Genomic DNA, 22,023 nt, shown 5'->3' with positions numbered 1-22,023 from the left:
GATTGCTACTTGGAGAACTGCTCCATCGGCCCCAAATGGGGCGTAGAGGTCGTCCGTGGTGGAGCATCTCATACCACACCCACTGCCCACATAGGCAGCAGTCCACGAAAACATAGTATGCAGCAATAATGATCTGCCAAGATGCCTGCCCTGTAAACAGGCACCCTAGCAGATTTGTCAAGTCACCCAGGAGCCATTCCGTCAGGAAAAAGGCACTCAACCCCGAAGTTGACTTGAGTTTGTGGTTCTTATATATCTGCGGTAGCTGTGCGAATAGCCACGATACGATACTGCACGTACCAAGGAGCGTCGATATGAGCGCGAGATTCGTAGGTATGCATGTATGGAATGTGGCTGAGAGGTGGTAGAGGAACGCGTTGGCAGGTTCGCAGCTAGGCGGTAACGAGGGCTTCGCTATATGCAAGGGGGATAGGTAGGGCGGCATGGTGCCATAGACGTATGGTGGAAGTCGACGGAGGGCGTGGCGCAGAGTTCTTAGGCTTTGGGTCCTGTATCTAGGATCTGGGACGCGTTTCCCGGTCTGTTCTTCCTCTTGTACTTGCTTCTTCTTTGCGCTCTTCTTCGCGCCTCGGCAGCGGGGGCGGAATGGTCAGAGGCTGGATTCAGCGCACAGATGCAACCAGCGACGAGTAATCACAAAGACCCAAGGAGAATATGCAACTCTAAACTCTCGCGACTCGCCTAACGGAGTCGTCTGTTACAGGTCGGCGTTCCAGTGGTCGGCGCGATGACGTCGTTGGATCCGACGGGCTGCTGATAAGACGCGAGACGTGGTTTACGGTAGCAAAACGAAGCACAGTAATTGTTGCAAAACGTGGAAAGGAATAGAGAGCACGAGGACAGAAAGATAAGAGAGGTCAACATCGAGGACAAGGGGAGGCTGTAACAGTCATCCGTGGCCCACTCGGGCTCATAGAGAGCCCTTTGCCTCCAACTGCGCATCTCCGACGGGCTCGCATGACTGACGCCGGGGGTAAAGAATAGGACAAGCGTCGTTGGCTACGGCTAGGCCAGGCGGAAGGGATACGACGGGACGGCGCAGGAGAGGTGTGACTTGAACGGGAGCAGTCACAGTGTCATGAGTGAAAGATAAGCCTTATCTCCACCCACCTCGGGGTCCTCGAGGCGGCCGGGGGTGGGCACGCGATCTCAGCTCGCTTGGGCTTGCCTGTTGCCGCTTGCCGCCGCTCGCGGGGTCTTGGCCATGGATCTGATTCCCAGCCATGCCAGCCCACTCCAGCCCCGCAACATGCTGAATGGCTCCCACTCCACGACTTGAAGCTGCATCGCCGCATCCTACAGAGATATCAACGACGATCGACGGGGTCCATGGCTGCAATAGCGCGCAGATGGGCCGCGGCTCCTCCGCCATCGGCCCCATGGTGCACCCGTCTACTAATAAACACCACTAAGATCCCCCCTCCGAAACGTAACAAGAACTGCGTCCCTCTACCCAATACGGGAAGTCATGTCGCCATGGATTGGCGGACATGTGGCATCAAGAAGCCCGCGATGAACCCTAACACGCGACAGCAACACGTCCTGCCATTTGCTTATAGTATTACAGGAATTAATCTACACATGACATGTCCTAGCATCGGATCGGATCGAATCGTCAAGTACTGCTTTTCCCCTCCATCCGCGTGACTATCCCATGTCTAAGCATCATCACCGCCACTTCCGATCTTCGAATATCCGCCTTGCGTCTGGCCCTTCCATCGAGGACTGCACTCGGTCAGCATGACCCTGCATGCGATTTGTCCAAAGCAACATCAGTATACTTACTAGAAAAAGTTCCTGAAGCCCACGATACCCGCTGTCATGGCTGCGTATCCGCCCAGCAACCTCGACCAGCTGCCCTCTTGTCCTACAGACAGTGCGACTAGATCGTATACCAGACAGCCACCAAAGATCCAGTCGCTCACGCTTGCCGCAGCGGCGAAACCAATGCCCGTCGCGACCTGCACGAGGGAGCTGGGCTCGACACCAACATAGTATGCGGCTGATGTGTTGTGCAAGAGGTCCAGCACACCAATACCAGCAAACGTCTTCGCAACAATATGCGTGAGAAAGTTGGGTGTTGAGCGTGTATCCAGCGGCTCGAGCATCGTCGAGATGTAGGCCACCTGCGCCAGCGTGTTGATTATCACAAAGATGTTCGAAGTCGCTAGGTCATTCGCATTCCAGAAGAACATCCAAGCTATCACCCGTGTTAGCATCATTTCCTTCTCGACCATTCGACAAGTCAAAGGTAAACTTACTTCCGATACAAAAATTACCCAAACTATAACACCAAGCGAACTTATTCATCATGGCACGCTCCTGCTCGTTTCCATCCTGCTTCCACAGCTTCCACAACCACGCCAGCTGGAAGATTTGCTGGGGGAAGAAGAAGGCGCCGATGAAGTACGGGTATGGTGAGAAAGCAGCCAGGTTCCGGTTGTGAATATCCATCATATTGGGCGTGGAGAAAATGCCATATTGCTGCGCTGCAAAGTCATAGATGAACGATGCGGGCGCGAGATAGCGCACCGTTGATTGCGTGTTGCCCATGCTCATGGATGTACTGTTGTATACTGTATGGGATATCTGTATCACGTGGGCCAACCTAGTAAGTATATATGTTATTCCGCGGAATCGTATGTAAATGCGATGCAAAGAAATCCGTTATTGCAGATGATGGGGAAACGAAGTAGTTAGATATCATGCAAATTGTGTCCAAAAGCCGCATGTGTCCGGAGTAATCGCATCGAAGACGTCATTTTCCTCATGTTGCGCTGCGATCTCAGGGTCCAGCACCCGATGCCGCGCCAATGTCTTCGCCATCATCGTAAAATCGTTCGTGCAGCCGGGGTTGACATCAGTAGAGCGGCCGAACTACCCGTTGGTTTTAATACTCTCGGGGTTCGGGGCGCTGGGAGTGCGAGAGCCCGGGTGATCGGCTTGCTGGGGAGTGGGAATGTTGAGGATATGTTTGCGTTATGGCCCTATGTACCGATGGTTGTTGGACCGAACTCCAATTAAACAGTTATGTCAGCTTCGGTTGCATATATCGATTGGTCTGAGCGGTGTTAAAAACGAGAAATAGTGCAAGTTGATTTGTTTTCGAGAATGTCTGGTCTAACTATCCAATTTGCATATACAAAGATGAGAGTGGTTTTCTGTCTTCAGTTAGCGCCGGTGTCACTCGACAACTACTACATATCAAACAGAGCAAGTCACAGTAATGAGGGATTGGGGCAATATGCAGCTAAAGCTACATCTCTACGCACTACCATACATGTGCTATCAGTACATTACATGACTCCATGCCCGTTATGCCGTACTACCTACCCTACAGCATACTAGCCTAGAACCCCATCATCGGATTCCATTCATGCTCACACAACGCATGTGTGATCCCCAAGTACATAGTCATCCCTCCATTATCCCCTCCAAACAATCGCAGAATACCCAAGGACCAGCGCCAATACTCCATACATGCTCCAAGTCATATCAATCTGCACAGTCCTCTTCAGACTTGATCATCCGTCTCCTCGCGAATCACAAGATTAACCTCAAGCCTCTCAAGCAAACTCTCGGTGACCTCTCGATCGAGCCTTTCCCATTCCTTGTGCTTCCGCCGCTTAAGTTTCACGTCTCCCTTTTCCTTCGTGACTTTACCTCCCTGCACCCCATCGCCAGACTGCTTGGGGAGTTCCTTATGGGTGCGCGGGCGCAAGCGTTTGTACATGCACAAGTACTATTCTCGCTCCCACTCCACAATGCGCAGCTTGGCGGTGAGGTACTCGCGTTCTTGGATGCGGATGCGGCGTTGCTGTTCGCGGTCGATGGGTGGTGGGCTGGGAGTATGGTGAGAAAGGTAGGCTTGGGTGTGTCTTGGTTGGAGGAACTTACTTGAAGATATGGGACTTATTTCGCTTTGTTGGGGGACAGTTCGGAGGAGAGGAGAGGGAGTGGTGAGGGAGGGGTAGGCTGGGTATGGTAAGGAGATGTGCTGAAGTGTTTTTTTGGGGGTAACTGACTGGAGGAGTCTATGGTGATCTGGATCTACTGGAAGATTGCTTAGAGCACTAGCGGTAAGGAGGCTACTTGGGTGGTTGGCGTTGTTGGTGTTTGTCACTTCGCCTGCATGTTCTCCAGCACCCTTGCGGTTGGCTTCGGGTGGCAACAGAGCATCAAGACGCCTCTTGACTATCTGAATCAGGATATCTCTGTATTTCTCGTTTTCGCCAATCTTTTCTCGAAGCAGTGTGTTCTTGTCTTTGAATAGAAAAGGTACCGGTTCCTTCTTGCCCTGTGAAGTAGCCAGAGCGTTGGGTTCGGCGAGCTTTGCATCAACGACTGCTGCTTGGTTTTCGAGCATGTTGGCCAAGATCTCGTAGAATGAGGTGACAAAGAAAATATTATAGTAGTGATTTGAAGAGAGTTGGTATTGAATAGACGTCAGGGTTAGTCGGACAATCTGGAATTATAGCAATCGGTGATTATTGATTCGGCAACTTGCTATTGTGGCTGGGTAAGAGTGAGTTAACACGGGACGCTCGTACAAACGGACGTGGCGAGAGTCTGTCTGTCACCCTCACCTTCACTATGGTACATGGACTAGGCTGGCGCACAGACATGCTACGCACGTCACTTGCATCCAGCGTGCCTGTAGACCCCTCTATAACGTCCTTTCCATACCCTCTCTGTGCTCTTTTTCTTTCGAGAGCCGACATCTCATTCTAAAGTCACCCGTGTTAGGAGATTTGCCCCGAGTCATCCAGGTCTATGTGCTGGATTAGCTTACTTGCTTACATTTTCCGACACTGTTGTTTGCGCTGTGTTTAGGACTGAGAAGACAGTTGATATCACTCCATTCTGCGCTCGCTCACCCCCCCTTTTCATCAATGGCGGTTGCCTTGTGTATGGTATCCAGGAAGAAACAGGATACATATTCACTAGCTTTTACAATAACTGAGGCAGGGGAATTGCGCAATACGAAGTACCTCAGAACAAGAGAATCTACACCATGAAAAGGGTATCTTCCGAACAAGGGAAGGGTGTCTGGCGGTTGATATTCCGACAGTTTCCTCAGTCTCTCGAAACAGCTATCAGTATTGCAACCATAACAGCGATGCTACTGGCTGGGGGTGCCTGGTGTTGCAATTGTTTCATGAAAGGACTTTCATTATTTCTTCCCAGATTCAATCAAGGGCGTGCTACTATTCTGAGTTATTTACGAAATGTGATATGGTAAGCTCAAAGTGGACGAAGAGCAAGAATTGTTGTCCTTGTAGCATGTCTTGAGGTTGTGAGGATACGACTAGGCATCCAAACTGGATCTCTGCTCATGTTCTCTCAGGATCCGAACAACTTGGTGACGGAATTCATAAAAATTAGACTTACGATACATGAAGATGTAACGTTGAGCGTCTTGTCGTCGTCCCACCAACCCCACCATTAGCCTTATCGCCTCTCGTCTGCACCTTCCTTGTGTGGCAACAACCCCACCTACAACTCCCAAGCATTTCACGATGCACCTGACACGGCGGAAACGGCCGATTCATAGATAGTTTCGTCTCACAAATCCTTCAAAATACCGGTCTAGCTATATACCAATGGTGCTGCTGTAACTCCACATACACCCAAGCAAGCCGCCCAGTAGACAGAACATACCAAGCGACCACAATGGCGAGCATTACTGTTGACTCTGCAGTCTCGCAGGATGACTTGGAAATTCCAGTATTTCTTTTCGCACAAGACTAACTGCTTCCTTCGTCTAACATCATACAGCTCATCGACTTCTCCGCATTCCTCTCTGGCGACGCCAATGCCAAGAAGCAGACTGCTGACGCTGTCCTGAAAGGCTTCCAGAACGCCGGCTTCATCTATCTCAAGAACCATGGCATCCCCCAATCTACAGTTTCAACAGTCTTCTCACACTCGGCCAAGTTCTTCGCCAGGCCGAAAGAACAGAAAGATGCCTTGGCATGGTATTCGGCGGCCGCCAATCGTGGCTACGTAACACAGGGGCGCGAAAAGCTCGTTGTTCTAGAAGAAACAGGAACCGAGGCGCAGATGCGTGCCCTGGTGCCAGATTTGAAAGAGAGCATGGAAATCGGGCGCGACGATCAACCAGAGACTCCCAACATGTGGCCGAGCGGGGACGAGGAAGCAAAGGAATTCAAAGAACAGATGATGGGTTTCTTTGAGACCTGCAAAAACCTACATATGCATGTCATGCGCGCAATTGCGCTGGGTATTGGTATCGACGAGAAGTGGTTCGATGGCTTCACAGATGCCGGAGACAACACGTTGAGGTTACTTCATTACCCGGGCGTGTCCAAGAGCGTCTTCAAGAGGAATGACGGTCAGTTGCAGGTTCGCGCAGGAGAGCACAGCGATTATGGTACGAATCCCTACCTTAAAATTTATCAAAATAGTTGCTGACAAAAACCCAGGCTCGGTGACCCTTCTTTTTCAAGATTCTCGCGGCGGACTCCAAGTCCGCTCACCAAAGGGCACCTTTGTCAACGCGACACCCATCGAAGGAACCATCGTAGTCAATGCTGGTGACCTACTCGCGCGCTGGTCCAATGACACCATCAAGTCAACCAAGCACCGCGTTGTAGAGCCGCCACCAAAGCCAGAGGATGCCGACAAGGACGAGTATCCACCACGATACTCGATAGCTTACTTTTGCAATCCAAACTATGACCGCAAGATTGAAGCTATTCCCGGGACATTTGAGAATGATGGAAGAAAATATGGGGATGTCCTGAGTGGAGATTACTTGGTGCAAAGATTGACTGCGACGTATTGAGACGGAATTTCAACGTTGGAATAATTCTAGATTTGTCGCATCTCGCTTGAACTACGAATACAGAAACAATGTTAAATACCACGACCTTCTCCGTTCGCATGATTGAGAGGGTAAGATACTTTTTCAAATCCGTGCTTTATCCCTCTAAACTTCAAGGAGTCTCGTATTACTCTGCTTCATACCTCCACTATGTTTGATGATGAAGAAAAATCATTAAACAGTATTCTCACAATCGATGCACATCCTTGTATAATATCTTCAAAAGACAATCAGCGCCATTATTACACCAACCGCTGTGACCAAAACCCCTCCACTAAATGCAGCCTGTCGCTCCGCGCCACCTGTAAACGACGGCACTGTCTGACTTCCATTGCCTTGCTGAGCCACACCATTCCCAACCCCAGCCTCCAATACCAACTTATCAACACCTCCCTGTACACTCTCCAACGGCGCCACAAGCGCCATCTGACTCCAGCTAAACAGCGTATTGCGCCCACCAAACACAAACACCTCAAAGCGGCCCGCAAATGCATCGTTAATCCATACGTGACTGCCATTCACTACATCAGTCTCGATACGCAACTTTGCAGGTAGCTTAATGGGAACAGGCTCGTGCGAAGACGTGGACTGGTTCGTCCATATGCGGCCTGGGTGACCGGGTTCATGGCCATCGTTGGGAGACACGCGACGTAAGGGGTATGGGAAGCCATCGGATGTCGTAAAGACGAGTGTGGTGATGTTGCCGCTTGTATTGGTGGAGAGTGAGGTATCGGGTCCAGACAGTGCAAAGGGCGACGAGATATCAAGGGTAAGTGTGTACGGTGGGCCGTAAGAACCTAGTTCTAAGGAGGAGTTTGCGGACTGAGATGGCTTCTGCGTCCAGGATACTAGTGGAGAGGCCGTTTGGGTAGAGAGAGTTTGTGAGCCGGGGAGTCGGCGATCGAGGTTTTGTCCTGGGGCTAAAGGTGCCTTTAGATTTATGTGTTAGCATATGTAGCTGGCAATTATCTTCTTGCTAATACTTACCAGAAATGATAGGCTGTCTGGTAGCTCTTCAACGTTGATCTTTGCGCCTCGATTGCCTGCCCAAGCGCGCGCTGCCACAACTGGGATACCCTCCCGCATTGCGTAGTAAGCCTCCAACTGCGTCGTTGCATCTGGACCATTATCGTTCCAAGCTGCTAGAATAGCGCCCTTGTTGCCTTGAGCCCCAGGCTGTAGCTGTTCCGTCTTGTTGAAGGGGTTGTATAGTGACGGTTCCCACTGCCAACCTGGCACATCTGCGAAGTTGAGCGTACGTGTGACGTTGTAGAACTGCGGGTATGGTGCTGGTAAGATAGGCATGTGGTCGTTCTTGAGACTCATGTAAGCCCACCAATCTTCGGAGTTGATGATTTGATAGCCGTCTTTTTGTAGCAAGACTGGATCTGATTGGCCGTATTGCCAGTGTTGTGTGATGACATCTTTTGAAATGGTAAAGTTTTCTGATGGCTCATGTGTGCCCCAAATGCGGATTTCCTTGTCGGAACTATTTTTGACGAAATCGGCCATCTCGTTGACGAAATTGATGTAGTCATCAGCTAGATCTGCGTCGTACTCGTCCGCACCAATGTGTACTTCTTTTGTTTGAAACCATGGTAAAAACTCTGACCAGATGGCTTTTACAGTAGGAATTGCATCTGGATGGCTTAGGTTTAGCAGATCCTTCTTACTCAAGGCGAGCTCAGGTTTCCACTTGGTGATTGCTAGTGCATGGCCTGGAGCCTCAATTTCAGGAATAACGGTAACACCTCGCTGTGCGCAATGGCTTTGGAAGTCCTCGAAATCGGCGCGCGATAGTGTTTCGTTAGGACGCTGAATCAATCCTCTAAGTTCTGCATTCTTCTCAGGATATAGCGAGAAGTGCGAAAACACATCTTGCCAGGTCTCGTTGCGGCCACGATTCAAGGGATAGTTATCACTCGAGTGGTAGTGGAATTCTGAGATCTTGAAGAACGACGCGTATGAGCAAAGCTCTTTGAGAAAATGCTTATCGTACCATTTCCGGCCTGCGTCTAGCATATATCCACGAGTGGCATATGCAGGCGCGTCAACAACGTTTCCGGATGGTAAAGATCCATTTCCGATCTGCAGTTCCTGTAGTACAGTCCGAGTACCCCAAAACATGCCTCGTGCACCACTCCCGCCAATGTAAATACTGCCATTGGCAACATCGAGCTCGTATCCTTCTTCTGTTGCGATGCCGTTCTCATAGGTCAGTTGGTCAGCGTTACCCCGAAATGGACCGAGGAGGATGCCAGTTGTGGGAAGCTCATCGACGCGCTCCAAGGTCCATTGACTACCATACAACGACGACAAATCCGCGCGGAATGTTTCTGCAAACTCTTCAGCACTGGGGGGTATCAGCGTAAGACCACTGGAATCTCTCTTATCAGCAAAAGCATTTTGTATGTATATTTTTGTTCCTTGCTTAGTGACTGAGAAGCCGAGGTCGTTGTTGCTCTTATCTACTGGTGAAATTGGTGGTAAGGGCTGTAGCGCAACAACCAATGGAGGTAGTAGGAGCAAGGACGCGACGAAAACCATCATTGACGCGAAATCACTGGTGTCATAGTGAGTGCGGTGGCCCAGGTAAACTATTCTATTGTATTGAATAGCCAAGGTATCTTGGCAGATGCTGTCAAGTCGCTTCGCCCCGCAATCTGCAAAGCCGATGTAACCTTAGAGCGGCTGGCCGTTGGAAATCACGATAACAAGCGTTGGGTAATGGCAAAAGGGGTATGGTCAGGCACGGCTCAGCGAGGACGAGAAACGGAATGAACGGTGTGGAGGTGGAGAGGTGCTACTTCGGCCCCGGCAAGTCTCGTACAGGGCTTATTCATGCCAACGTGAACCGTCTTCACAGAGCAGAGCATGGCTTGTGCACGATCTTTGCGACGTGGGCATAACAAACAAAGGACAAAAAACCCAAAAGAAGTAAATGTATCAGATCTGCGAGTTCGGGGAAGAAAGACGCAGGCCAGAAACACTGAAGCTAGACGAGCGAAGCTTAGCGCATCGGAGAAAATCTGTACCTCACCGATAAAGTCTACCAAAACAACATCTCCAATCACACGACGAGGACGTGACTGTCATGTATCAATGACAACGGCATTGCTGGATATCTCAACTCACGAAAGATCTTGATATGGACCGTCACCAGCGCGTTGTCGCGCAAGTTGCGTCTAAAGTCAAGGACTACTTTACACGAAAAGAACCATTCCGAATCTCACACGGCTCGACAAATAGCACACGGCCAAACCTCAAGAAACATGTCGTTGACATAAGTGCTCTGAAAAATGTCATAAAAGTCGATACGGAAAGCAAGAGAGCGCTGGTGGAGCCCAATGTCCCTATGGATCGACTCGTGGAAGCGACTTTGCCACATGGTCTAGTACCGCCTGTTGTCATGGAGTTCCCTGGTATCACTGTAGGAGGAGGATATGCAGGAACAGCAGGAGAGAGTAGTAGCTTCAAGTTTGGCTTTTTTGACCGGACAATCAATGAAGTGGAAATGGTAATGGCCGATGGCAGAGTAATGAAAGCAAGCGAAAAGGAGAATGAAGATCTGTTTCGGGGCGCTGCTGGTGCAGTCGGCACTCTCGGTGTCACCACTCTGGTAGATCTAAATCTTGTCGAGGCCAAAAAATATGTCAAGACTACATACTATCCTACCCGCAATGTGGCACAGGCTATCAAAGAGGTCAAGGAGCATACCGAAGGCGAAAAAGGTTCTAGAAATGACTATGTGGATGGCGTGCTGTTCAGTAAAGATCACGGTGCTATAGTCACCGGCGAAATGACCGACGAACTCCCACCCAATACCAAGCCGCAAACATTTAGCAATCCCTCGGATCCGTGGTTCTATCTTCATGTTGAAGCAGCAACGCGAAACTCCAACGAGCCGGTCATAGAATACATACCATTGGCTGAGTACATGTTTCGCTACGACCGCGGCGGATTCTGGGTCGGACGATCTGCGTTCAGCTACATGCGTTTTCCCTTCAACAAATACACCCGATGGTTCCTCGACGACTTCTTGCACACGCGCATGCTATACCGAGCTTTGCATGCATCCGGAATCGCAACACGCTACATTGTACAAGACATGGCTCTGCCATACCCGAATGCGGAGAAGTTCATCGAGTACACAGACAAGACATTCAACATCTGGCCACTGTGGCTCTGCCCTCTCAAGCAAAGTCCCCAACCGACCATGCACCCGCATACGAAGGGATCTCTTAAATCAGACCAGATGCTTAATATCGGACTGTGGGGTTTCGGGCCCAGCGACCCCACGACCTACCTTCAGAAGAACCGTGCTCTCGAGAAGACACTTGGTGAGATGGGCGGTATGAAGTGGTTGTACGCGCAAACATACTATAGCAGAGAAGAATTCTGGTCCCAATTCGATCACAAATGGCATCAAGGACTGAGAAAGAAATACAACGCCGAGATGCTTCCAGAAGTCTATGACAAGGTGCACGTAGATGTTGAGAAGTATACGGAAATGGCCAACAAGGACTGGGGTCTCAAGTTGAGGGGTATCTGGCCATTGGGTGGGTTTTGGGGCATTTGGAAGTCGATACAAAGTAAAGATTACATGATAGCGAGGAACTCGACGTGGAGGACCAGGCCCTAAATGCTAGCAGACACTAGGATGCTGGATGAGCGAAACATAGGCATGAAAATATGCGGCAGTCTTAGACACTTGTTAGAGTTCCATGTAAAACACATGTGTATCTTAGTTGAAAACTCCGCCATCTCGATTTAACCGATCGCCACGATATTTCGAAGAGTTAATTTGGTTACATAGAAGCGGGGAAGCAGTCGCTAGCGCTGACAACAAGAAACACTACACTAAAGTACATATCGCCACAAATAATTTACACAAAAAACTTTTGGTCCACAACAATCATCTTAGCAAATTGGGTTTGGGGTGTGCGAACGCGATGCGTTTGCGCTAGAAAATCCCCACTCGTCTTTGACTTTGGCCTCCATTCCCAGCACAGAACTATGCCAAGCATGCTTCTGATACTCGTGGGCATGAGGGATAGACCAGGAACTAGTCTTTAGTAGTTCGTTGACTTCGGTCGTTATGCCAGAAGCCTTTTCTTTTGGCATCGTTTCGGTTGTGTGTTCACTGCTCTGTGAGAAAAGCACATTGGCTTTTAGGAAGAGGTAGTCGTACTTTCCTTGGTCTACAACTCCATGACTAAGACTGGGGCTTGTCTGATTCCGGTCTTGGTGCTGAGAGGAGGGGGTGATCTCTGTGCGTGGCTCACAGCCTTGTTGTGTTATTTTGTTGATCGGAGGCGAGACTTTCTTGGTCTGTGAGTGGATTTCTACTGGTAGGAGAGGTATGAAGTTCGTTTTTTGTGTTTGATGAGACATATTGTTGATACTGAAGGATCATGATGTTAGGAGGTGCCTTGCTTGCTTTATATCTCACTTGGTTTGAGCAAGATATGTTGGGGCTGCAACATGTGTCAGATCATCTCGTGATTGTCACGTTTGTTCGCATTATCGTGTGGTACAGAAGTGAATGAATGAGGGGTATCAGCCATCTGAGTGGTCGTCGTATGACTTTTACGTCTCCAATTGACTTGGTACCGTGTTCATCCCTTCCAGCCGATTGGTGAAACTAACTGGAAGGGCACGATCGGCTGCGCTAGTGTTCATTGGGAAAAGCGTATCCCCGCACGAATCTGGCCAGCATTTTCAGCTTCCAGACCACCCCTTCTGCATCGTCATTTGATCCATGCATGTTGCGTCTTATCAGATCGTTTAGTTCATGCAAGATGGCGCAAGCGCCGTTAAAGCCCTTGATTGCCGTTGTGGGTGCGACTGGTACAGGCAAATCAGATGTAATGAAAATAAACTGAGTCATGCTGAGCGAGAACTGATCACAGCAGACAGTTAGCAGTGGAGATTGCACGGAAATTCAATGGCGAGATCATCAATGGAGACGCAATGCAGTTGTACCGGGGCTTGCCAATTATCACCAACAAGATTACTCCAGATGAAGCGAAAGGCGTTCCCCATCACCTCCTAGGATCCATCGGTCTAGAAGAAGAGACATGGACTGTAGGAAAGTTTGTGGGCGAGGCTATGAGCATAGTATGAACCAAGCCCGCGTAAAGGGCATGCCACTGATCAGATCAGATCGAAGAGATCCGAAGCCGCGGCAAGTTACCTGTTTTAGTCGGCGGAACCCACTACTACACGCAGTCGCTTTTGTTTCAAGATGCGCTTGCTGATGAGCCTGCATTGAATTTGAACGAAAACAGTGAAAAGCTACCAATATTGGAGGAGCCCACTGAAGTCCTACTTGAAAAGCTGAAGGAAGTTGATCCTATTATGGCAGGTCGTTGGCATCCAAACGAACGGCGTAAGATCCAACGCTCACTCGAGATATATTTAAGGACAGGACGACCAGCATCTGAGTTGTACAATGAACAAAGACTCAAACGCCAGTCTTCCCCATCTTCACCGGATACCCCACAATCTACTAGTAGCCCAAGTCTTCGCTTTGAGACTTTAGTGTTTTGGGTACATGCTAATAAAGATGTTCTGCATCGTCGGCTTGATGGACGTGTCGATAAGATGTTGAACAAAGGTCTACTTTCAGAAGTTCAGGAGCTAAGTAGTTTTGGCCAGCAGTATGAAGCCAAGACCGGTATTCGCGTGGATCAAACTCGTGGTATCTGGGTATCAATAGGGTACAAGGAGTTCTTGGATTATCAGCATGCGCTGGAAAATCAATCAATGCCACCACAAGAGCTCGAGAAATTGAAAGTAGCCGCCATCGAGAAGACCCAAGCAGCTACGCGCCAATATGCCAATCGTCAGATCAAATGGATCCGCATCAAGCTGCTGAACGCACTGATAGGCTCAGGACAGAAGAGAAATACCTTCTTGGTTGATGGGTCTGACATCTCGAAGTGGGATACTGATGTCGCGCAGCCGGCGACCGCCATCACTAAGCAGTTCCTTGCGGGCGAGGCTCTTCCAGAGCCATCATCACTTTCGCCTACTGCAGCAGAGATGCTTACACCAAAACGGGAATATGATCTTGGGCAAAGACCAGATCTTTGGCAGAAGAAAGTTTGCGAAACATGCGGAACAGTTGCTGTTACCGAAAACGACTGGACATTACATGTCAAGAGCCGTGCGCATCGTCGAGCAGTGGGGGCAAAGAAGAAGCAAGAGAACACACAGGGTGTGGCAAAGAAACCTATTAAATCTGCACAGGCTGATGTGGTTGATGTTCTAGAGAGCTATCTGGAGAGCTTTCCGGACGAGAAACACTTGGAGTGAGATTAAGCTACTACTGAGAGATGACTGTGGCGCGATGGACTCACAAACCCAGAATGCGCCCGTCGCCCCTTGCATACCCAGCAGCGAATCCCATAGATCATTTCCAAGCTGAGAAATAAGGGCAGTTGAACATTTAGGAGATTCAATAGGCCTTTTGGAGGGTAGGGGTGGGATTACCCAATTGGGAATTGAATAACGCTCAAGGCAAAAGAAACAGGCTTAGCCTTCTTGACACAGGCGTACCTAGTACGCAAGCTGGATATGTCGACAGCCTCCCCACATAAGAGACGGTTCCAACCCAACACCTTTCAGATGGTTGGCACTACGTTCGTTACAGTCGTGTGATCTTAACTCTAACACCCGCGAGCATAACCTTCTAATCTTGATCCTCCCGTTTTACCTAATTGCCACTCCGCTGTACTATGTCGCCCTTCCGGTATGCCAAAGTGAGCAGCGAAAGCTCCCAGGACGGCTCTCTTGAGCATCAACGCGTACCTCCTCGGAGAAACAGATGCTGTTCAATCTTTGAAAAGTTGGAATTTCTTCGCTGGCCTGTCACATTCTTCTTACTATTCGTCATACTGTTATGCGAACTGTCCATGCTTCACAATCAGCCAAAGGCAGTACAAGTAGGAACAGATTTCAACAGCATTGTCCCTGTTTGTACGTCAATTACTTCGCCCCTTACTAGAAAATCCTTTTAATGAATTTCCAGTTTCCACCGAGAAGAAGATTTTCCGCAGCGACAAGAGATTCAGATCCGACCACAAGACCATGGAATCCGTCAACAAAACAAAACAACAGTGGGCTGACCTCCTCCCCCGTAAGCAACCCCTCCTTTCCCACAAAAAAAACCCCCCATTCTAACCATAACAGTCGGCGCCGGCTTCATGGAAGTCCCGGACTACAACTCGTACACCCTCCCCCCTCCAATGCACTTCCCCGAAGCCCCCGGCAAAGAAGTTTTCTCCCTCGCCGTCTTCCACGAGCTACACTGTCTCATGCACATTGCCACCTCCATGGACGACCTCGTCATGCAGGTCCGCAGGAAAGATTTTCACCTCGATGAAAGTTTTCTGTTGCACAATGACCATTGCTTCGATTATATACGGAATGTCATCATGTGCTTTGGAGATACGACGCTTGAGGGGCAGACCCGCACACCTGGGATCGAGCATGTGCCTGGGACGGATGGGACGGGGGCGATTCATGTTTGTCGGAATTTTGATGAGGTTTCGGCGTATGCGGAGGAGAAGAGGTTGAATGAAGGGCGGGAGCATCTTTGAGGCTCGGAAGGGTTGTGTTGTCTATGTCTTGTCGTTGATAGGATAGGGTGTAAGGTAAATCGTGGCAATGTTTTCATTTAGCTTGAGTAAATAGCAATAGGTACATACAATATGTTCTTTTGAAGTATTAAAAGCCCAGACCTGAGATCACCGTATGCCCCACTACTTGAAGAAGCCATATAGCACATTTTGTCCGAAATGACGAGCACCTTACCACCCACTCTCCCGCGCAAGAACATCCCAGCCAACAAGCCGCCAGACCTCCTCCTTATACCATGTCTCCACGTCTTCATCCTCCACCTTGGCCACGTTCTGCAACGAACCCAGACGCATTTGAGGCATCGGCTTCGTAAGAACGTCCAAAAATTCATCGTCAGTACTGTGTCCATACATGCACGCGACAAGCGTACGCTGCAGCCGATCTTTGGCAAGCGGACTCAGACGGGCCCTCGAGGTAGTAGTGATATTCTTGATACTCATTGTACGGATAGCTCGATTTGGATTCTGCTGCGCTCTAAGGCTTTGTGAGTTCATGTGGTTTGGGGCCAGACCCATTGCTCGCTCAAGAATTAGAATGAGTGCTTTGGCTTCCAAACGTAGGGAAAGTGCATCACAATCTCGCTTCGAGGCTTCAGCTGCATCCTTTGCGTCAGGTAGAGGTAGGATGTTCATTTCGACACTAGAAGAGCGGTGCTGGCCGAAGGTCGAGTAATAGAGTCTCCTACCGACGCGTTCGAAAAGAACAAAGATGAAGCCGTCGAAGATCCTTTGATGAATTTCATCATTCTTTCCCAGGAGACCCAGAAAACTGATAAGGAGATGTGCGACTGCTCTGGCTGGACTGGACTCTCCGATGGTGTTTGAAGATGCCTTTGTCTTGCTTTTCTTCTGGGCCGGTGGCTGCGAGAGAAAGCTTTGTGCAGTGAGCCAGGCGGATATCTCGATAGCCCTAAGTGCCACTTTGAACATGTCTGCCAACTCACAAATAACCAAACTTGCTAGTCTTTTGTCGAGTTCTAACTTTGTAAGCTTGTCCAACCCAACTAGTATAGACATGAAAGTTCTGGCGCACACCGAGAGTGCATTAGCAAAGTTCGATTTGTCTTTCTCCAGGGAGGTTGCTCCACTAGAGTTTTTGTATCCCTGTTGAGCCAGAGTGCCGTGATTTTGGGCAATGAACAGTAAGATTTTCCCCATGGATGAAGCACTGCTTAGCAGATGTGAACATAATGTGCTGGCATTGGGATCACTATTTTTGCATAGCGAATGAACACTGAATATTGATTCCATGAGGGTGTTGCCATATTTTCCAAGAGACTCTAGGAAATCCAAGTCCTGATCGATAGTTTCTTGTGCGGCAGCGACCGGACCTTGGGCCTGTTTTTGCGACCGCCTTGGTCGCTTCAAGTTTTTCGTTGATGATGGCGGCCGAAAATTGGCATCCGCTTCGAGGTCTGGCACTGCACTTGGTTGATTTGATAGTAGTTGGTTCGATCTCTCAAGTTTGATGTTGACATTGCGAAGTCGGTCACATTCATCTTCTGCTCGCTTGCATCGTTCCTTCCAGTAGGCCACTTGATCAACATAGCATCCCGGGTTCGCTCTTTCTCTTGGATCTTGGCCAAGCTTGATCTGGGACCGTAGATGGAGAATGTGTTCTTGTCTTGTTAGTTGATTTTCAGTGCGTTTCAGTGACATCTACCAACCTCGCAATGGCACTCCTGCGGGTTTACATCTGATAATGGCAATAGCAAGGGCTATCTGCTGCTGAGATGGTAGAGAAGTTGAAGGATTTTCAGTTGCAAACGTATCCATTACCGCGTCTTGTATTGAGGTTGTAATAAGACCGCGATATGGGATAGAGTAGATTACGATATATGATGCAGAGGAAAGATGATAGTAAGGACAATTGTCCAGATGCAGAACGCATCTCACGATCAGTGAGAAAAGAAAGTGGTAAACGGCAAGTGACGCTGATATATTAGGGCAGGCGAGTGAGAGACACTGACACACTGAATACGGAAGGAGCGACCTCCGTGTGCTCAACCTTCGGACTCATGCACACCCATGAACTTCACGCTCTTCAGACCATAAAAATACGTGTCTCACTTGAAGTATAATAGTATAGTGCGTCAAGGTACTATATAATGTACATAAATCTACATCGTGCACCCGCTCTTTCGGCTTGGCTCCTACAAGTCGCTTATCGCATGCGTTCTGTCCTTCTCTTGTATGGAAGAGGCTCTACCTTATTCCTCTTGAATTCGACATTGATCTGACTCTTCATGCCAGCTCGCTCCATAACACCTGCCATACTGTCGTCCCATTTGGTTCTGAAAAGCGTAGCCGTGATGGGGTGGAGCTTGTTCGAGTCGGTGAAACTGCGCAGGTTGAACCCTATGCGCTTGACGTTGTTGAACTTGGTAACGTTAAGGGCCTGACCAGCATTCTGCTCAAAGACAAAGATTCCTAGACGATGGTATGGCGCGCCCTTGTGAGCCCAGGGCGCAATCCAAGGCAGTGCAATCTTCTTTGCGCTAGGATCCTCGACCTTTTGGTCTTCTTGGGCGATGCGTTGAAGAGGTATAGATGTGTTGTTGGGGGAAAGGGGTATGTTGGAGGCAATCAAGTGGCATCGGTAGGTGAAGCTGTCAGTCTCTGGGACAGGCACATCCGCATCTACTACCACAACTGTGACGAGTTTCTCACCCGGAGTGAACGTTTGAACGTTGAGTCGAGGCATCTTCTCACTGATGGCAGAGTCGACAAAGTCGCCTGGTGCAACCGACTTCCTTCCGAAACCGAGGTCGATGTCCGCTACAAGATCCAACGAGGGGAGAATATCTGGAATAATGGCCAATTGTGTAACACGCTGCTCAAGAACGAGGCGCTTGTACTGCCGCCACTTCTTGTCGGCAAGGTATCGATATATGGGCTTGTTCATGTCACCTTTGCAGCGGTCAGTCAAGCCCAGAAAACCAGATATACAACCTACCCTGGCCATCCTCGAACTTTCGCTTGACCACCGGGTCGTTGATGTCGGCCAGAATGATCAATTCATTCAAATGCTTCCGCATACTCCGTAACCTATGCTCCTTTGCTGCGGGCCCACCGCTGACACTGGGGTCCTGGTCCATCAAGTTCTTGATTCGCAGCTGCTGTGTCTCGATCTCTTTAATCTTCTCTTGCCTGTCCTCCAACAAGAACTTCCGAGCCTCCTGGAAGCACTGATAAGGCAATTGTTCAAAGGGAATCTCTGTCGCCTTCTGTATCGCAGAACGGCGAAGAGCAGCACGACGACGGCGAGATCCCACTGGTTGCACATGCTCTCTCCGTAGCAGCCGGCGCTCCTGTTTCTTGTTTTCCACCATTTGAGGGTCCAATGTTCCCCATTTTTGCATGAACTCGGGTACTGCTTGGGGAGAAGCATTCTGGGCAGCACCTTCGGAGGGGTTCGAGGGCGGGGGAGGCCGAGTCGCATTCGCAGATTGCGTCTGCACCTCTTCATGGGCCACGGCGGAGGTCGAGAGCAGACGGCGGGCGCCAATGGTGCCAGGCATCTGTCGCACGCATCTCAGGCATGCGCTGAACTGGCGTACGGACGGCATGGAGGCCATGGCGGGCGATGGCTTGGTGTCGATGTGCCGAGTGATGGTGGTGCTAGAAAATGTGGTGATGGGTGACGGTCCGTGCTCCGAAACCTCCGTCCTCAACTCCGCGACTTCAACCTTGGGGCTTTTTTTGATACCCGACCCGGCATGGCTTCCTCGAGGTTATCCGCGCCGATACGGGGCGTCACATTGCAATTGAGCAGACTGACAATACGGCAGAATGCGCTGTGCACTCGTTGCGCCGTGAGTAGTCTCATATTTGTGGCATGCGATCTGCTAACGCCTCACAGAAATCTCTATGCACACCCTCTGCCCGCTCCATAACTACATCTGCGCCAGTCAATGCCACGATATCAACAATCAGACAACCAGGCGCCGACTATGTCCCCGTCAAACCGTTTGAGGAGCAGACCGTCTTGGCGACTATCCACCAATTCCCCTCACTGGAGCCGCTACGATTCGAACAATATCCTGCAAACCACCTTTACCTACCTACCCGACGAGACATACTACACCGTGCTGTCGTCTATGAGGGTGATATGACCCGGTTGGGAACTGCCTCTACGAAAACCAGACATGAGATCCGCGGTTCAGCAAGAAAGATTCGGCCACAAAAGGGTACAGGTCGCGCTCGTCTGGGAGACAAAAAATCGCCCATGTTGAGAGGAGGTGGAGTTGCATTCGGTCCCAAGCCCCGCGATTTTTCGTCAGAGCTGCCAAAGAAGGTATACGACCTTGCGTGGCGGACAGCACTGTCATATCGCTTTAGAAAGGGCGAACTCATCATCGTTGACAACCCCATGGAGATTGAAAGCCCATCGACAAGATTACTGAGTGATATCTTCAAGCACCACGAGAAGCTGCGGGGTAAAGGTCGCAGCTTAATGGTGACTTTGGAGGAGCGACCATTGTTAGAACAAGCGCTTGTTGAAATGGACCGCGGCGAGCAAACTCTCACATGGGAGGAAGTCGACGTCAAGAATCTATTGGAGCTCTCTCGAGTCATCATTGAGCGCGATGCTTTGCACAACATTCTTCTTTCCCACGAAGAAGACCTCACACACAAGGCTCTCCAGCCATGGCACAAGAGCCTCATTCGGTCATCACCCCCTTCAGAACTCGAATCCGTTGTTGGCTGGGAAGAATTCCGCAACCTCTCTCTTGCCGATCCCAAAGAAAAAGAAGCTCTCCGCGCCGAAGCATACGAAGACACAGCAACAAGACGCTATGCCGAAGCTGAATCCCTCCCCTCAGGCCCCAAGCGCACCGAACTCACAATCTCAGCCTACAACCTCCTCGCCGAGGCCAAGGAAATTCAGTTCGCAGAGAAGACAGGCCAGTCGTTTACCGACTATCTCGACCATGGCGAGCCTGACCGCTTCCCCCGCATCCAAATCCTGAACTACCAAATCAACATCAAGGATGACGTCGTCAACACCGCTGCTGAGACGTCCCGCCAAAAAGCAGAGGAACTCATGGTCGAAATGCGCGAGCTTGAAGTTGAGAAATTAGAAGTTCAGTACGAGGCTGCGCTACTCGCTGCTCAGGTCCACGAGCACCGTGTTGAGGCCCTTCGTCTTGGCGGCGAACTGGAAAAGGCAGAGGAGCTACTCGAAGCAGCTAGCATCGAGCGGACGCACGTCGATGACGTCGAAGTAGCGTTGTTGGAAGCGCAACTCGAGGTTGCAAAGCAGAAATCTGTTGTCGCGAACTTGAACGGCAACTTTGCAGCAAAGCAAAAGGCGCAAGAGGAGATTCGTGCGTGTGACGAGGCGCTTGCGGCGAAGAGGGCTGAGATCGAAGCTGAGAGTGCAGAGGGTGTTGAAGATGTGGATGTGGTTGAGACTTCAGCGGTTGAAACAGGGAAGGAAGAAAAGAGGATATAGGCTTCTTTTTCAGAAGTGTATGTGTTATTGTACAATTGTATCTATAGATGCTCATGAGTCGTGGCTTGATCGTTTACATACCATGTGAAATGGTAGATGGTGGTGTTACATGTTGCATGCGCTGATGCTTCTTTTCTTGTCTCTCACACTGCCCGCGACTCTACGTCCAACTTCGAGAAGCACAGCTGATGCTTGATATTGGGTTCGGTGACGCAGAAACCTCACGCCGCATCGTCCTCCGCCTTTTTCTCCACCTTCCTCCCTTCAAAGATGACCGTCATTACCCCTCCAACCTGCCCCTCACTCTTGCCCTCGCGAGCCCCCTTGCACTCTTCCACAGCGTCTCTGACAGCCTTGATAACCGCATCCGCCTCTTCAGGCGTCGCCTTCCTCCCTTTCTTCTTCGGCCCCATCAAAACCTCGACCTTCCTCCCCTCCCTAAGAAACCTCTTCAAAGACTCCAGTCGGTGCTTCAAATCACCGGGCGCAATAGCCCAATTGAGTTCAAGGGACTTTGGAGTAGGACCAGCGCCCTGACCTTTTGCCTGGCGGCGCAGTGTCTCGAGCTTGCGTTCGTGTTGAGCGCGAAGATCCATTTTGGAAATGACTCTGCAGGTAGGCAGGTTCTCGGGATCGAGCTGTCCGTATTCATCGACTTTTCCTGGTGTCATTTGTACTAGGTGGTGCGTGACTTTGTTGTAGCTGGCCAGTGCCTCCTCAGTCGGAACGTCGTTGTGAAATGTGCCATTTTCGTCTACGAGGTTGATGCGCTCGGCCTCGATGGCGTTGTCGATGATGTAATAGTCTGATATTGCATGGCGACGAGTGTCTTTGGTGTACTTCTTTGTGCGGATTGAGGTCCGCGAGGTGAGGCTCGGTGTTGAGGAGGCGAGAGATGTAGGTCCTGATACTGAAGGCGCAAATGCTGGGGCGTACAAAAGTGGGATTGAAGTTGTAGTGCGCAGAGATGGGGCGATGAAGACGCGGTACAGCGCACGTGAAGTTCCAGAGATGTGTGTGGGCGGCATTTCGGATGTAGTGTTTGAAGACGG

At 50.1% G+C, this 22,023-nt stretch overlaps 14 protein-coding genes across 14 annotated transcripts; 5 read left to right on the top strand and 9 right to left on the bottom strand.

Moving 5' to 3' along the window:
- Positions 1-40: 40 nt before the first annotated feature.
- COCCADRAFT_103975 (uncharacterized protein) lies at positions 41-445 on the bottom strand (the record flags this gene model as incomplete). Its single annotated transcript, XM_007717077.1, has 1 exon — positions 41-445. A coding segment is annotated over one exon (405 nt), but the record flags the coding sequence as incomplete, so codon positions are not given.
- A 257-nt stretch (positions 446-702) lies between these two features.
- COCCADRAFT_103989 (uncharacterized protein) lies at positions 703-963 on the bottom strand (the record flags this gene model as incomplete). The annotated part of the gene is made up of 1 exon (XM_007717076.1): positions 703-963. One exon carries the CDS (start codon positions 961-963, stop codon positions 703-705), a length of 261 nt encoding a protein of 86 aa, XP_007715266.1.
- Positions 964-1,679: 716 nt separating this feature from the next.
- COCCADRAFT_28680 (uncharacterized protein) lies at positions 1,680-2,580 on the bottom strand (the record flags this gene model as incomplete). The annotated part of the gene is made up of 3 exons (XM_007717063.1): positions 1,680-1,746; positions 1,807-2,221; positions 2,283-2,580. The coding sequence occupies 3 exons, from the start codon at positions 2,578-2,580 to the stop codon at positions 1,680-1,682; spliced, it is 780 nt and encodes a 259-aa protein (XP_007715253.1).
- A 1,183-nt stretch (positions 2,581-3,763) lies between these two features.
- Positions 3,764-4,387, bottom strand: COCCADRAFT_28679 (uncharacterized protein; the record flags this gene model as incomplete). Its single annotated transcript, XM_007717062.1, has 1 exon — positions 3,764-4,387. One exon carries the CDS (start codon positions 4,385-4,387, stop codon positions 3,764-3,766), a length of 624 nt encoding a protein of 207 aa, XP_007715252.1.
- A 1,307-nt stretch (positions 4,388-5,694) lies between these two features.
- COCCADRAFT_39346 (uncharacterized protein) lies at positions 5,695-6,829 on the top strand (the record flags this gene model as incomplete). Its single annotated transcript, XM_007717075.1, has 3 exons — positions 5,695-5,748; positions 5,800-6,415; positions 6,468-6,829. The coding sequence occupies 3 exons, from the start codon at positions 5,695-5,697 to the stop codon at positions 6,827-6,829; spliced, it is 1,032 nt and encodes a 343-aa protein (XP_007715265.1).
- Positions 6,830-7,087: 258 nt separating this feature from the next.
- COCCADRAFT_28677 (glycoside hydrolase family 20 protein) lies at positions 7,088-9,415 on the bottom strand (the record flags this gene model as incomplete). The annotated part of the gene is made up of 2 exons (XM_007717061.1): positions 7,088-7,798; positions 7,856-9,415. The coding sequence occupies 2 exons, from the start codon at positions 9,413-9,415 to the stop codon at positions 7,088-7,090; spliced, it is 2,271 nt and encodes a 756-aa protein (XP_007715251.1).
- A 601-nt stretch (positions 9,416-10,016) lies between these two features.
- On the top strand, positions 10,017-11,510 carry COCCADRAFT_28676 (uncharacterized protein; the record flags this gene model as incomplete). Its single annotated transcript, XM_007717060.1, has 1 exon — positions 10,017-11,510. One exon carries the CDS (start codon positions 10,017-10,019, stop codon positions 11,508-11,510), a length of 1,494 nt encoding a protein of 497 aa, XP_007715250.1.
- A 278-nt stretch (positions 11,511-11,788) lies between these two features.
- Positions 11,789-12,262, bottom strand: COCCADRAFT_39343 (uncharacterized protein; the record flags this gene model as incomplete). The annotated part of the gene is made up of 1 exon (XM_007717074.1): positions 11,789-12,262. One exon carries the CDS (start codon positions 12,260-12,262, stop codon positions 11,789-11,791), a length of 474 nt encoding a protein of 157 aa, XP_007715264.1.
- Positions 12,263-12,669: 407 nt separating this feature from the next.
- Positions 12,670-14,188, top strand: COCCADRAFT_39342 (uncharacterized protein; the record flags this gene model as incomplete). The annotated part of the gene is made up of 3 exons (XM_007717073.1): positions 12,670-12,735; positions 12,788-12,988; positions 13,034-14,188. The coding sequence occupies 3 exons, from the start codon at positions 12,670-12,672 to the stop codon at positions 14,186-14,188; spliced, it is 1,422 nt and encodes a 473-aa protein (XP_007715263.1).
- Positions 14,189-14,610: 422 nt separating this feature from the next.
- Positions 14,611-15,474, top strand: COCCADRAFT_103934 (uncharacterized protein; the record flags this gene model as incomplete). The annotated part of the gene is made up of 3 exons (XM_007717072.1): positions 14,611-14,851; positions 14,904-15,011; positions 15,065-15,474. 3 exons carry the CDS (start codon positions 14,611-14,613, stop codon positions 15,472-15,474), a joined length of 759 nt encoding a protein of 252 aa, XP_007715262.1.
- Positions 15,475-15,684: 210 nt separating this feature from the next.
- On the bottom strand, positions 15,685-17,289 carry COCCADRAFT_103925 (uncharacterized protein; the record flags this gene model as incomplete). Its single annotated transcript, XM_007717071.1, has 2 exons — positions 15,685-17,132; positions 17,181-17,289. 2 exons carry the CDS (start codon positions 17,287-17,289, stop codon positions 15,685-15,687), a joined length of 1,557 nt encoding a protein of 518 aa, XP_007715261.1.
- A 388-nt stretch (positions 17,290-17,677) lies between these two features.
- On the bottom strand, positions 17,678-19,091 carry COCCADRAFT_103985 (uncharacterized protein; the record flags this gene model as incomplete). The annotated part of the gene is made up of 2 exons (XM_007717070.1): positions 17,678-18,423; positions 18,470-19,091. 2 exons carry the CDS (start codon positions 19,089-19,091, stop codon positions 17,678-17,680), a joined length of 1,368 nt encoding a protein of 455 aa, XP_007715260.1.
- Positions 19,092-19,232: 141 nt separating this feature from the next.
- On the top strand, positions 19,233-20,971 carry COCCADRAFT_103987 (uncharacterized protein; the record flags this gene model as incomplete). Its single annotated transcript, XM_007717069.1, has 2 exons — positions 19,233-19,328; positions 19,376-20,971. 2 exons carry the CDS (start codon positions 19,233-19,235, stop codon positions 20,969-20,971), a joined length of 1,692 nt encoding a protein of 563 aa, XP_007715259.1.
- Positions 20,972-21,192: 221 nt separating this feature from the next.
- Positions 21,193-21,999, bottom strand: COCCADRAFT_7517 (uncharacterized protein; the record flags this gene model as incomplete). Its single annotated transcript, XM_007717058.1, has 1 exon — positions 21,193-21,999. The coding sequence occupies one exon, from the start codon at positions 21,997-21,999 to the stop codon at positions 21,193-21,195; it is 807 nt and encodes a 268-aa protein (XP_007715248.1).
- Positions 22,000-22,023: the final 24 nt, after the last annotated feature.

Source organism: Bipolaris zeicola (assembly GCF_000523435.1).
Source record: "Bipolaris zeicola 26-R-13 unplaced genomic scaffold scaffold_164, whole genome shotgun sequence".
In the NCBI taxonomy this organism is placed as follows: domain Eukaryota; kingdom Fungi; phylum Ascomycota; class Dothideomycetes; order Pleosporales; family Pleosporaceae; genus Bipolaris; species Bipolaris zeicola.
This window is presented reverse-complemented; position numbering and strand designations above follow the sequence as displayed.